We start from the raw sequence: 12,545 nt of genomic DNA on the forward strand, positions 1-12,545 counted from the left end.
AAAACATGCACATATTCCTTTTATTCTACTTTATAACTGCAACTTTAGGGAAATCATCCCATTTCATCTGTGATGTGGTCAATTAGTACAATATCTTAGTACAATGAAAATCCTCAAAACTAATACCAGTAGCAAACTTTTCCAAACAGCAAGAGCTATTTGTTCTCCTTGAAGGATCTCCTAATTCCACTTTCATCTGAAATTCTTCAAGGCAACTTTAAACAAACACAAAGAAGCCCCAAGCAACTACCAATAAAAACAAAAATTAAGAAACCCAAAGGTTCGTATTCTCCTCACTCTCTCCCCACAATTCATGACAACAGCAGCATACAAAGCAAATATGCCTTACCAAGTTCTGTTGCGTAGTTTTTTCCTTCTGAAGGTAAAGGAATGTACTGATTAGAAAAGAAGTTACTTCCATAACCCAGGACAAAACCTTCTAGTTTGGTGTTTTGACTTGGTCGAAGATACCTCAGGCAAACGGTGTCATCTGTTGCATTGATCTGAACTTTCAGACTCTGCCTCTTCACTGGGGAAAGAGTAAAAAAAGAGAAGATCAAAATGTATTATCTTGTAATCACATATTCAGTAACGGAATATGACAAGATAACAATATAGTTCTGTTTAATTTGCTAGTTGGAAGAAACTGAACAATTGCTTAAAGGTGGAGTCTCCTGGAAACTAAGTGTATTTAAAAGAAGTAAACTAACAGTCATGTAAAATTGTAGTATCCAACATGTCTGTTTTTCCATTAGTTTAGTATTATCATTAGCTGTAACAACTTCTACAATTGCAGCAGTAGAAAAGTGCATGAAGTAACTGCAAAAAATGCAAGTATTTTTTCCCTTAAAAGCAGGAGTTATAGTAATACGAGCCATCTCTAGGACCCATAGGTGAAAAACGTTCTAAGTTTGACTTCTTTTTTTTGCTTGTTAGTAAAATATATGAAGTTTTAACATTAAGTTAAGCATAATGAAAAATTAAGGTAGAGGATAAATAGTAACTAGAGCCAAATAAAAATGCTACAACTTTTTTTTTCCTATTTTAGGCTGGAAATGTAATTTTCTAGTTGGAATTACACCAGGACACCTAACAAACTTATATACTTTACTCAAAATTACCAAGAAACCTTTTTTTAAACATTCATTTTTATGCTTTCCAGGGGAGTAGTACATAAAGCAAGAAACATCTTGTATATCCATCTACAAAAATTTAACTTATAACAACACAGAATGAATTCATAAAGAATAATCAATTTTTCTTAGGCTACAAGAAGGTGTTTTGTCTTCTTTTCATAGGGTAAGGAAGTGTTGGCTTTTCTTTCCTTGGCACTTACAATTTTAATATTCCCTTGTCACTGTTAGGCTTATCATATTTTCAGAACTGTTGAATGACAACACTTTAAAAAAAAGTAATGACTTTTCCGCAAACTTACGACACTAGCACTAGAATAGTACAGTTTGGGTTATTCTCGTCTCATTCTTGAAATATACATTATTATTCCCAACAGATTTTCAGGCCTGTCTCCAATCATGAGGGCTGATATTTACTTTTCAGAAAAAAACCCCAGAAATTTGCACAAAATTATTTTACTTCCAGAGCTATATTCTGAAGAAAAACAAGAGATGTACAACCTGTCATTAAATAACAGTGTAGAGTAATACCGATCTTCCTTTTCTTTCTTTCTCACTCTCCCTCACTCTAACTCCCTTCCTTTCTTCCTTTCTCTCTCTCTCTCAGTAACTACAGATTGATATTCAAAGTTTCTTTAGACAAGTACATATCAATTCCCTGGTATCACCCCAGTCTACCCTCCTTTTTTTGTTTTGAGAAATTCTAGTAACTAGAGTTGCTGAGAGGCCACAATCCCCAACTTGTGAAGATGATTTAGTAGTACTGTCAAGCACCTACAGTTGTCTGCACACTGAGTGTAAAGACCTAAGCCAAACACTTTATGCCTCTTCCCTTTATAGAAAGAAGTGTGCAAGTAAAACTGATGGAAAACATGTGCCTCCAGTGAGACCCGTCCTTTATCTAAAGACTGATCAAGTAAAAGCACTCAGCCAGGAAACCATCACAATTTTCCAAAGGCAACTCTGCCACGTTCCAGAAGACTGCAAGGCATCTAGAAAACTCAATGCTCTGACATTTTCAGCAGTACAATACCATCATGGGCGGGAGGGGGTAGCAGTTGCTTCCTTATCTGGGAGACATCCTAACTTCTTTTATTTTCAGTATATGAAACTGCTGTGCGTGTACAACTTTGAATACTGACAAGGCTCCTAATAGCAGAAACTAGGAATAAAACCCAACAGACTTCAAACCCTTCTAATGTGCTTAGTAAGAAGTGTTCCATCGAAACAAAGTTTAGGATTATTACATCTTATTGACAGTGAACTAAATTGGTTAAAGTTATGGAGTCTGCAAAACTCTAACCTAACTTTGGAGAGCTAAGCATAAATGAAAGGATGGTCTCCTTGTTTCCATTGAATATTCATGTCTAAGAAGAAAGCAAGACTTACAGTACTTGATTCAAATACAGGATAATAATTCAATTTCTGAACAAAAATACTTAACCAGACCCAAAATTGGATTTTAAAAAATGTTAGTGAAGATCTATTTTAATTTTAAGTTAACTTTTTTACACAATTCTTTCTATATATATCTCCATTATACGTTACATTAATTTGAAGACCCAATTCTAATTCAAGATTGAATTCAACTGGGTTTGATACCAATTAGATAGATACTGTGTTTTATTCATAAGTAGTCAATTATAGTGACAAGGGGTCTTGATTTTATTTAAGCCTAAAAACTGTCAGTGAAGTTTCTAAAAACAGAAGGTCTAAATGGTGTCGCAAGACAGCAATAGCTTTGAGGTAGGATCCTTTAGACCTTTTCTTTATAGCTAGCACATCAAAACCACCAAGAAAGCTTTTAAACGTAAAGCCAGTTCTAGCAGAACATAAACAGAAATTATGTATTTTTTAAAATAGAGAATAAGGCACAACAGAAGACAAGAAAAGGAGATAAACTGAAACTTAAAAAAAATAAACCCTTGTTCTCCCCATATTGTCTTGACAGGTCCTTTCCCTCCAGTTCACTTTTTAAGTACAGGATCCTTTCAGTGGTGGCCTGGATGGCAACAAATACTGCAGAGTTCCCACACTGCTTAGGAAATATCTTTCTTTTCCTCTACTCAGAGGCCTAGCTACAGGGTCTGCTCCATGCTCTTTCTAACTATCTGTAAGCTCCTATTTCCTTCTCTCCATGCAGCAGAAATTCCCCTAGCTGAGAGGACTCAGTCGACCTCAGCAAGGGCGCTCTTCTTGAAGGTGCAGCCTGACCCAAAGAGCAGCACAGGGCAAGGCAGACAAATCTTCTTCACTATTATTTAGCTGCACATTTTTAAATGAAAATAACTGGACTAAAGCAACAACACAGATGCTACACTTCATATGACTAAACCACATTCCTTTCCATAGGCTGTGTGCATTCCAGAATCACTGGTATCAACAGATGAATTTTAAGTGGTAAAACAATAACTGTCAGAGGCTGACCACTTTCTGGAAGTGTAGGGACAGAAGTGGAGCAACCAAGGGCAACACTGACAAGTTTTTCTATGAGAGGAAACAAAAGTTCCTGAATGAAGTTAGAACACGAGTTTGCTGGGAACTGTAGCTGTTGAGCACGAGCACTTCAAACGGTCCAGAGAGCAAAGGGCTACACAGGAGACAAAACCAAAGAACAATGAGGACAGAAGGAAGCCAGCAAGCACAGAAAGTGCTCCCTGTCATGGCAGAACCACCAATGCATGGTAGATTACTCCTGATACGGACTCTTTGTAAGGAATGATATCACTCCCAAAACCAGGTCAGCGTGCTACTTAGTCATCAGTCAAGCTCTTCTGCCTGCCGACACATTAGCATTTCAGCATCTTTCCAGGAGCTCTTGCACTTTTCCAACACCTCACTTTTGTGCCCACCTACACACAGTATGCTTCTTCACATCACACACACAGAATCACACAGAATCACTAGGTTGGAAAGGACCTTCAAGATCATCAAGTCCAACCATTAATCCAGCGCCACCATGTCCCCTAAACCATGTCCTGAAGCGCCACATCCACACGTTTTTTGAACACTTGCAGAGATGGCGACTCCACCACCTCCCTGGGAAGCCTGTTCCAATGCCTGACCACTCTCTCAGTGAAGAAATTTTTCCTAATATCCAATCTAAACCTCCTCTGGTGCAACTTGAGGCCATTTCCTCTTGTCCTATCACTAGTTACTTGGGAGAAGAGACCAACACCCTCGTCGCCACAACCCCCTTTCAGGTAGTTGTAGAGAGCAATAAGGTCTCCTCTCAGCCTCCTCTTCTTCAGACTAAACAGCCCCAGTTCCCTCAGCCGCTCCTCACAAGACTTGTGCTCCAGACCCCTCACCAGCTTCGTTGCCCTTCTCTGGACACGCTCCAGCACCTCAACATCCTTCTTGTAGTGAGGAGCCCAAAACTGAACACAGTATTCAAGGTGCGGCCTCACCAGTGCTGAGTACAGGGGCACAATCACTTCCCTACTCCTGCTGGCCACACTATTCCTGATACAGGCCAGGATGCTGTTGGCCTTCTTGGCCACCTGGGCACACTGCCGGCTCATGTTCAGCTGGCTGTCAACCAGCACCCCCAGGTCTCTTTCCGCCGGGCTGCTCTCTAGCCACTCCTCCCCAAGCCTGTAGCGTTGCATGGGGTTGTTGTGGCCAAAGTGCAGGACCCTGCACTTGGCCTTATTAAACCTCATACAGTTGGCCTCTGCCCATCGATCCAGCCTGTCCAGATCCCTCTGCAGAGCCTTCCTACCCTCCAGCAGATCAACACTCCCACCCAGCTTGGTGTCATCTGCAAACTTACTGAGGGAGCACTCAATTCCCTCATCCAGATAATCGATAAAGATATTGAACAAGACCAGCCCCAGAACCGAGCCCTGGGGAACACCACTTGTGACCGGCCGCCAGCCGGATTTAACACCGTTCACCACAACTCTCTGGGCTCGGCCATCCAGCCAGTTCCTCACCCAGCAAAGAGTAAACCAGTCTAAGCCACGAGCCGCCAGTTTCTCCAGGAGAATGCTGTGGGAGACGCTGTCAAAGGCTTTACTAAAGTCCAGGTAGACAACGTCCACAGTCTTTCCCTCATCCACTAGGCGGGTCACCTGGTCATAGAAGGAGATCAGGTTGGTCAAGCAGGACCTGCCTTTCATGAACCCATGCTGGCTGGGCCTGATCCCTTGGCTGTCCTGCAGGTGCCCTGTGAGCACTCTCAAGACCAACCGCTCCATAATCTTCCCTGGAACAGAGGTCAGGCTGACAGGCCTGTAGTTCCCAGGATCCTCCTTCCGGCCTTTCTTGTAGATGGGCGTCGCATTGTCAAACACAAAAGTCTGTGAAGCAAACCTCTTTTGTTATAGCTGAGTACATTATGAAGACATAGTTCTTAAAGAGTTAAAAAAAAAGTTACAATGTTCCACACTCAAGGAGGTCACGTGAGTTCAATGGAGACCTGGACCCTTATGAAGAAATTCAAGCATTTCCCGAATCTAAAAGGAAAAGGCAGCTTTGTGCAGAAGACTGTAAGACCAACTCCGCTACACTGGCCAGAATTAAAAACAAATAAAAAACCTCCCATGAAAATGTAAAAAAATATGACTCATGTTAAGGTCTACAAGGAAGGCCCATGTAGTCACTTGGAATCCTTGGAGCGAGGTATACAGGGAGGACACAGCAGCGCAGAGTGGCCCATGCAGCCAGTCAGAGAGAGCTCAACTACATGCTGCACAGACACTGCCGGTCTAGTCAAGAGAGGGGCAGCCTGGACCAATACAGATTTAAAGGACTTAATATCAATTAGCTTGGTAAATGGGGACTGCTCTCAGGAGCACATCAGCAAAATAGATTTCACTTGTGTTGATCTCTCAGTATTTTGAACAACTAACAGGGAAATCAGGCATTCCCATTCTGAGTAGTATCTCTATCTTGGCCACCACTCAGAGAAACGTTCATTAAACATGACTGAATGGACAAGGGAAGTCACAGGAACTTGACTACTATGACACTGTGATAAGAATGCACTTGATTTTGAGAAAATAATTTTTATGGTTTTAGAATACCCTTCCCCCCCATCTCCTTGATGAAAGAGTTATATTATAAACTAGATGCCCTCTAATTCCAGCACAAAGAGATTCTGAAAACACCTTACAAACAGAAAAGAACACTTGCAGGCACAAAGCAAGGCAAGGTTGATTTTTCCTAACTTGTGTTCACTTGTCTCAGCTTTTAGCATGTGTTATTGAGACACCGGTCTTAAGTATTTGCATTTGTACAGTAATTCTTTTAGATTAAGGCCATCTCCAAATGAAAGATTCTGGGACCCATAGCTACTTCTAAAAAATAATCTTTCCCTCCTGGCTTGCCAGCAGAAATTCCACGCTGATCTGCAAGTATTCACTTCAACAAAAGTCAACTGATGGCCAAACCCAGCAGGACAAACTGTGCACAGCGTATCTGAACTAAAAGCACTATGTTAAGTGCATCAGACCACTTGCAGTGTTAGAATCACTCCAGGGAAAGGACTCTTCACCTGTAAGGGGAAAGACTTGTAAAGGCAGCTTAATGAATCAGCTAAATCAGCTGCATCGTGAGGGAACCAGCCAACAATAACTCTTCAGAAAGAAGAAAATAGCTACAAATGGTCTGAAGAATTCAGCTGGGAGAACCACAATTTGGCTAGTTGGAAAAAATAAGTGGTCACGTGTAGGCAACAGGAACCAAGAGCATATAAACATTCAAACTTTAAAAGAATTTGAGTCTAAATTACCGAACTGAAATTCACATCTTTAAAATGTGAAAGCAGCTATGGAATATAGTATACAAAATATTTAGCTGGACACTTGTTGTCCAAGCTTTGGATCCACCAGCAATTATGTGAAGTATTTTCTTTTTCTTATCACTTTAATTAATCATGGAGTAACAGAGGAAGAGAGAAGAGAATTCCTAAGCACTGCTACCATCTCTTATTCATACCAGCTAGTTCTGGCTGATGGTTCATAGTTAGCTACAAGACAGAGAAGTCCAATTTTCAACTTCTATTTTCACAGTAAAAGTTCAAAGCCCTTTGGTTTAGGTCTAACATCCCCCTAAGGAATCACCATTGCAAAGCAGTGTGAAAAGGCAAACCAGTAACTACTAAGAATAGATTTATATAATTCCTTTGCTATGTAATAACTGGAGAGAAGTAAGGAGATAAACAGAAATGGTTCACTGGGCTAGCTGCATTTAAGCAGTATTTGTTCAGCAATTCAGTGTTGAGGACAGTGGTATTTCCAACCTATAAAAGCAAATAAAACCACCTGAGAGTTCGCTTCCCCAAAGAACAAAGGAATTTTCTTTCAGTAACAGAGAATTAAAGCCTTTGAAATTCTGTGTCCCACACCCCACTATAGCATTACAACTTTGTTGGTAACAATAAATGTGGAGTTAAAATTGCCAGCTGGTTTGATTTCCCTCTGTTTCAAGGAATGTGAGAGAACTTGGGTGATGAGGTGACTGGAATTTGAATTAACTGGCTCTTTTCTGTTTCTACCCAAACCCCAAAATATATCTTGGCCCTGTCAAATAAAGTATCTTCAGCTGAAGAGCACTCTATTTCTCTCTCCAACTTAAGAAGATGTGTCAAGTGCTGGCTGATAGTTTATTAACTAATAATTAACACATTCAGAAATAACCCTGAGGGCCTGATATGGCAACAAACTTAAAGAATGAAGCACAAATGAAATAAGCATTTTTTCTTTTGAAATAAATACTTAGCATTTTTTGAGCTATCTGCCTGCTTCACTGAAGGTTCAGCAAAAGCAATACTAAGACAAGACATTACTTTCACTTACTCTATGATTATACTTTAAGTGTGTATGGTCTCTCATGATCAAACACATTCCTATTTTTTTGTTTTTATCCATAGAGTGAAAAGCCTTGAACTCTGCCCTACAAAACTAGAGGGTGAATACAGCTGTACTGTATTATAGCAAATTTGGCTTCGTCATCAGAATTCCTTTTGCCTTACATTGAAACTGTTTGTTTTTCACCATTTCAAAGATTTTAGAGGGCATGAAGGCAAGACCTAGCACTACCTCCCAGAGTGCTACACAAATGAAACGTGCCTTAAGAAAATACATTAGCACTATGTATTTGTGAGCACCACCTCACTTATAACATTCAAATCGTTCACAGCAGTGCTTTCGTTTTCCAAATCTGGTGCCATAGTACCACCAGCCAAGATTTCAATGATAACTAACACTGTGCAACTTTTATTTTTGCTATTTTATATTTTTGTATTTACTTTGGCTCCCAAAAATGGAGAAATATTGGTTGTTTGGCTCAAAACCAAATGGAGCTTAAAATGGGAAACATTTAAAAATAGTTCTGTTTCTATGCAGTAGAATAAACAAGGCACACTTCTAAGATAGCCACAACCACAGAATCACGGAATAATGTAGGGTGGAAGGGACTTCTGTAAATCATCTAGTCCAACCCCCTGCTCCAAATAGACCTACTCAGATGCTCACCTACCACTTGCTCAGGGCCACATCCAGCCGAGTCCTGAACACCTCTAAGGACACAGATTCCATAACATCACTGGGTAACCTGTTCCAGTGGTATTTATCATCCTTGTGGTTTAAAAAAAAAACAAATGAATAGTCCTAATATTTAACTGGAATTTCCCATGTTCCAACTTGTGCCCAGTGCTTCTTGTCATATTACTGTGCACTTGTGCAGAAAATCCATCTGTCTTCTTTGTATCCTCCAGTCAGGTAGCTATGGACGATTTTGCTCATCACAGATTACATAAAACACTGATGCTCCTAGCTACAAAATCCACATTAATACTCTGAATAATTAAAATAGGCACCATATAGAACATATGCTTAAAAAGGGAGACAAAGAATACCTTATTAAGAGAGAGTAAGCTAAAAGCATTGCACACAGTTTTGTTATTTGCAACTGAGCTTCTCCAACGAAGTATTTTTTTCAAAATACTAGTAAGCCTACACTCTGTACACAAGTCTAGTACTACTTCAGGAAAATAGGCTGCCAACATCCAGCAGTTAACCTTGCAAAACACATAGATGCACACCTATCTACAAAAGCAGCCTAACTCGTAAGCTTTCAACTTAGGCTCACAGGATCTCTTTGCTCTGTCAGCTTCCAAAAAAGATGAACAAAAGCAACATTATTCTTACCTACAGACCAACATTTATTACACCGAGATCCGTGGCACATTTTTAGGGCTGAGCAATCAGAAAGTTTCAGCAGTACAATTCCTGTTCCAGTCCTAACACTCTCCTTAACCTGAGTTTCTCTGCCCCCAGCCTATCGATTCTGTTTGTTTCAAAGCCATTCTGTTGATTCAAGGAAGCAACTGAGGAGCAAATGCAATCATTTAATTTTGAAATGCTACTTTTTTCTCTTACAATGACACTGTTTAATACAGAAATGGTAGATTTTCCTTATTTTGACCTGGTGCTTGACAGATATGATTAATAAAGCTTGTTATGTTAAGTCTTATTATCAAGGTTTATTACTTTATCGATAAGCAGAAACTAGTCATTGATTCCACCTTATTAAGTTTTGAAGTTAGAATCTCTTTTTGACTCCTACTGTAACTGAGAGAGTAGATGTGATGGCATGGAAAGCAAAACCTGTCCTATGACTTGCAGTAACTTAAAAGAGAAGAAAAGACTTCACCAAAGAAATATTCAGACAACCTAAATTCCATCTAACTTCCGATGTCTAGTAAGAGATTTGGATGCCCCTGAGGAGGATCTGTGTGTTAAAGAGGAAGCCACCTTATGTCAGCCAACAGCAAATACAGAATTTCAATTAAGTCTCTCTGGGAAATAAACTATAACAAGCTGTGGCAAGCTAACTTCAAGGCCAAAAAAAAAATTTTTTTAAATATCTTATTTTCATGTAGCTCTCCATATTGTATTTTCTAGCTTTTCTTGATGCTGAAAGAAATCTTTTCAGCCAGTACAACCACAACACAAACATGTGGTCCACTTACTTGTTTTCAGAAGTTGCATTTGACAGCCTGGAGTTGTCAGGTGGAAATACTGCCATCAGTTGTCTTGTGCTACAAGAATAATCTATTGGAATTCCAACTTCACTACTTGCCCAACTCAGAATAAAGACACTTTCAAGAGATTTTTAAATAAATTCCTTCTTGTCTATGCCTTTAAAATAGTTTTATTTGAAAGATGGCAACTTTTTTTAGGTGTTTCAGCATTCTTAACAGACTGCGTACAGCAAATAAGATAGCATAAAGTATAATTCCCCTCCGTGCTTCTTTCATATCATGGGGCAATTTTGGAAATTTAATTTATAATAGAAATTCACCACAAAAGGAGTACAAATACCTGAAATATCCATAAGGAAGAAGCCTCAATACTGGTGTTTGGCTGAAGGCAGTAACTCACTAAGATGTCCATAGGAAGTGATGTACTGTGAGGGCCCCAGGGTCAGCCCCATCCCTTCCAGTGCACTTTCTCACAGCAGTCTCTCAGGATTACTGAGACCTCTTCCTTCAGTTGCAATGCATATTTAGTTTTACTAATGCTAATTTGAAACATGTTCTTTGTTTTTAGTGGATATAAGCTAAATAGATACTTCCCAGAGAAACTTGTTAGAGCACATATAAAAACTACACAGTTTTTGAAACTTCCTTTGCCAATTCGTCTCTAGTGATCAATATAGTTCAGAACTGAGTTAATAAACTGTAGCTCGCTATTACTTCAAGACCAGTAAGAACAATGCAGAGGTAAAGATGTAGTTAACACCAATTCCAGCTTCTACGTATCTACATAAAGCAATGTACAAAAAGGAATTTATTAGTCATATGCTGCCTCTCTCACCTGTTTTCAGGTCATTCAAGCACTTCTTTGAAGTTCCACTTCCATCCTTTTCACTATCTCCCTCACAAGGCTCCTTATACATGTTGGTTTAAAATTATTTTTTATTGGACTAAGTACAGTAACTATTTTAATTTTTACAGCACAAAGCTGAAGAGATCCTGGATTTAAATTCAGGATCCCATTTCAGTGGCCCAACCTCCATTCCCAGCTTTCATTCTGCAGCTCACCTCCCATTATTTGTTAAAATGGCAAACAAAATTGAGAACAAGCATGAAAACTTCTGTTTGAGAATAACCAAGTCTGCAGCTCTGACGGAAAAGGGAACAGGAGTTAAACTTCTGAAAATTTATTTGGACAGAGTTTGATCAATCTGTCCCTGGTTCTTGTCAGAAGATATTGCTTAATTTTTTTTTTTTTTTAATCTTAGAAAATTCCACTCCTTTCTTTGCCCAATCAGTAAACTTAGTTGTGTTTAAAGGTCAAATATGTGTGCTAAAAAGGTAATGTAAATAAAAATCAAACATCAAACAATTCAACATTTTTGAAGGACAGTGACAGAACAAAGCCTATCCATTATTTTCAATGCATAATGCCGCCCAAAATGCCTTCAAGTTGAACCATTTTTGATTAGTATTACTTTTCAAATCAATAGCACACACACCACAAAACTTAAAAGGACATTATTTGTCCATGAAAAAACTCCTTATTCATAAAACAATCTCAAACCCTTATGGATCACTTATTTACACTAGGATAAAGTTTGATTTGGATCTGATGTAATTACAACCTTCAAGGCATTTTTCCCCAGGCCTACTCTAACAGTTCGTTGGTTGGTGTTGTTTTTTCCAGACTGGCCTGGCATGTCTTTTTCTGGGCTGATGCAACTCAACCTGGACAGAGCTGGTGAGACAATGACTGCATCTTGCCCAGAAGAGGTGGTCTTTCCAATCCTGGCTCCTCCTCCTGTCCAAGGAAATAGGTCCAAGGCAACTCCACCCAGGCTGGGCTATGCAGAAAACTGTAACTTGGCCAAAGAACCTGACAGATTCTGCATAAAGATATTCAATAAAGGCATGCAGAAGAATGTGGGGAGCAAGAAAAGTCTCCCAAGTTTTCTAGGTCTAACTCCCTTTTCAGCCTTCAAAGAGCACCACCTAATGCAAACACCAAAAGAGAAATGTGGTCTTTGGACATGGCTGCATATAAGGTAGGCATTAGTTTAGAACTGATCAGCTGAATAAAAACATGGACTTTCTTTAACAACAGCTCCTCAATAGGGAAAGCTCAACAAGATACTAAGAACTTAAGCGTGTGAGGAATTCAGATGCTGTTGGTCTGGCTCTACCCACAAATTATAAATAGATTGAAGTGATCAGTATTAAAGACTGTGGACCTTAACACACCAAGTTTCTTAAGAACATGTTCATTGGCAGGCAGTCCATAGTATTACCACTGCCACTACCTCTTCAATGGCAGGCAGTGTTTAGCATCACCACTCCCTTAATCGACTTCTTATCTACAAATATCAATGCATTTTTGAAGGATCAAAAATCAAAGGCATAATGAAAAACAGTATAACTGCATT

At 39.4% G+C, this 12,545-nt stretch overlaps 1 protein-coding gene across 1 annotated transcript in view; it reads right to left on the reverse strand.

Moving 5' to 3' along the window:
- The window catches only part of ABI3BP (ABI family member 3 binding protein), a gene marked incomplete at its 3' end in the record, with an annotated part of 169,208 nt that overhangs the window by 143,366 nt on the left and 13,297 nt on the right, over nt 1-12,545 (reverse strand). Inside the window, 1 exon segment of the mRNA XM_081996262.1 lies at nt 350-529. Coding sequence (XP_081852388.1) covers nt 350-529 — 180 coding nt within the window.

Source organism: Phaethon aethereus, assembly GCF_964289735.1.
Source record: "Phaethon aethereus genome assembly, chromosome: 1".
NCBI classification, from domain to species: domain Eukaryota; kingdom Metazoa; phylum Chordata; class Aves; order Phaethontiformes; family Phaethontidae; genus Phaethon; species Phaethon aethereus.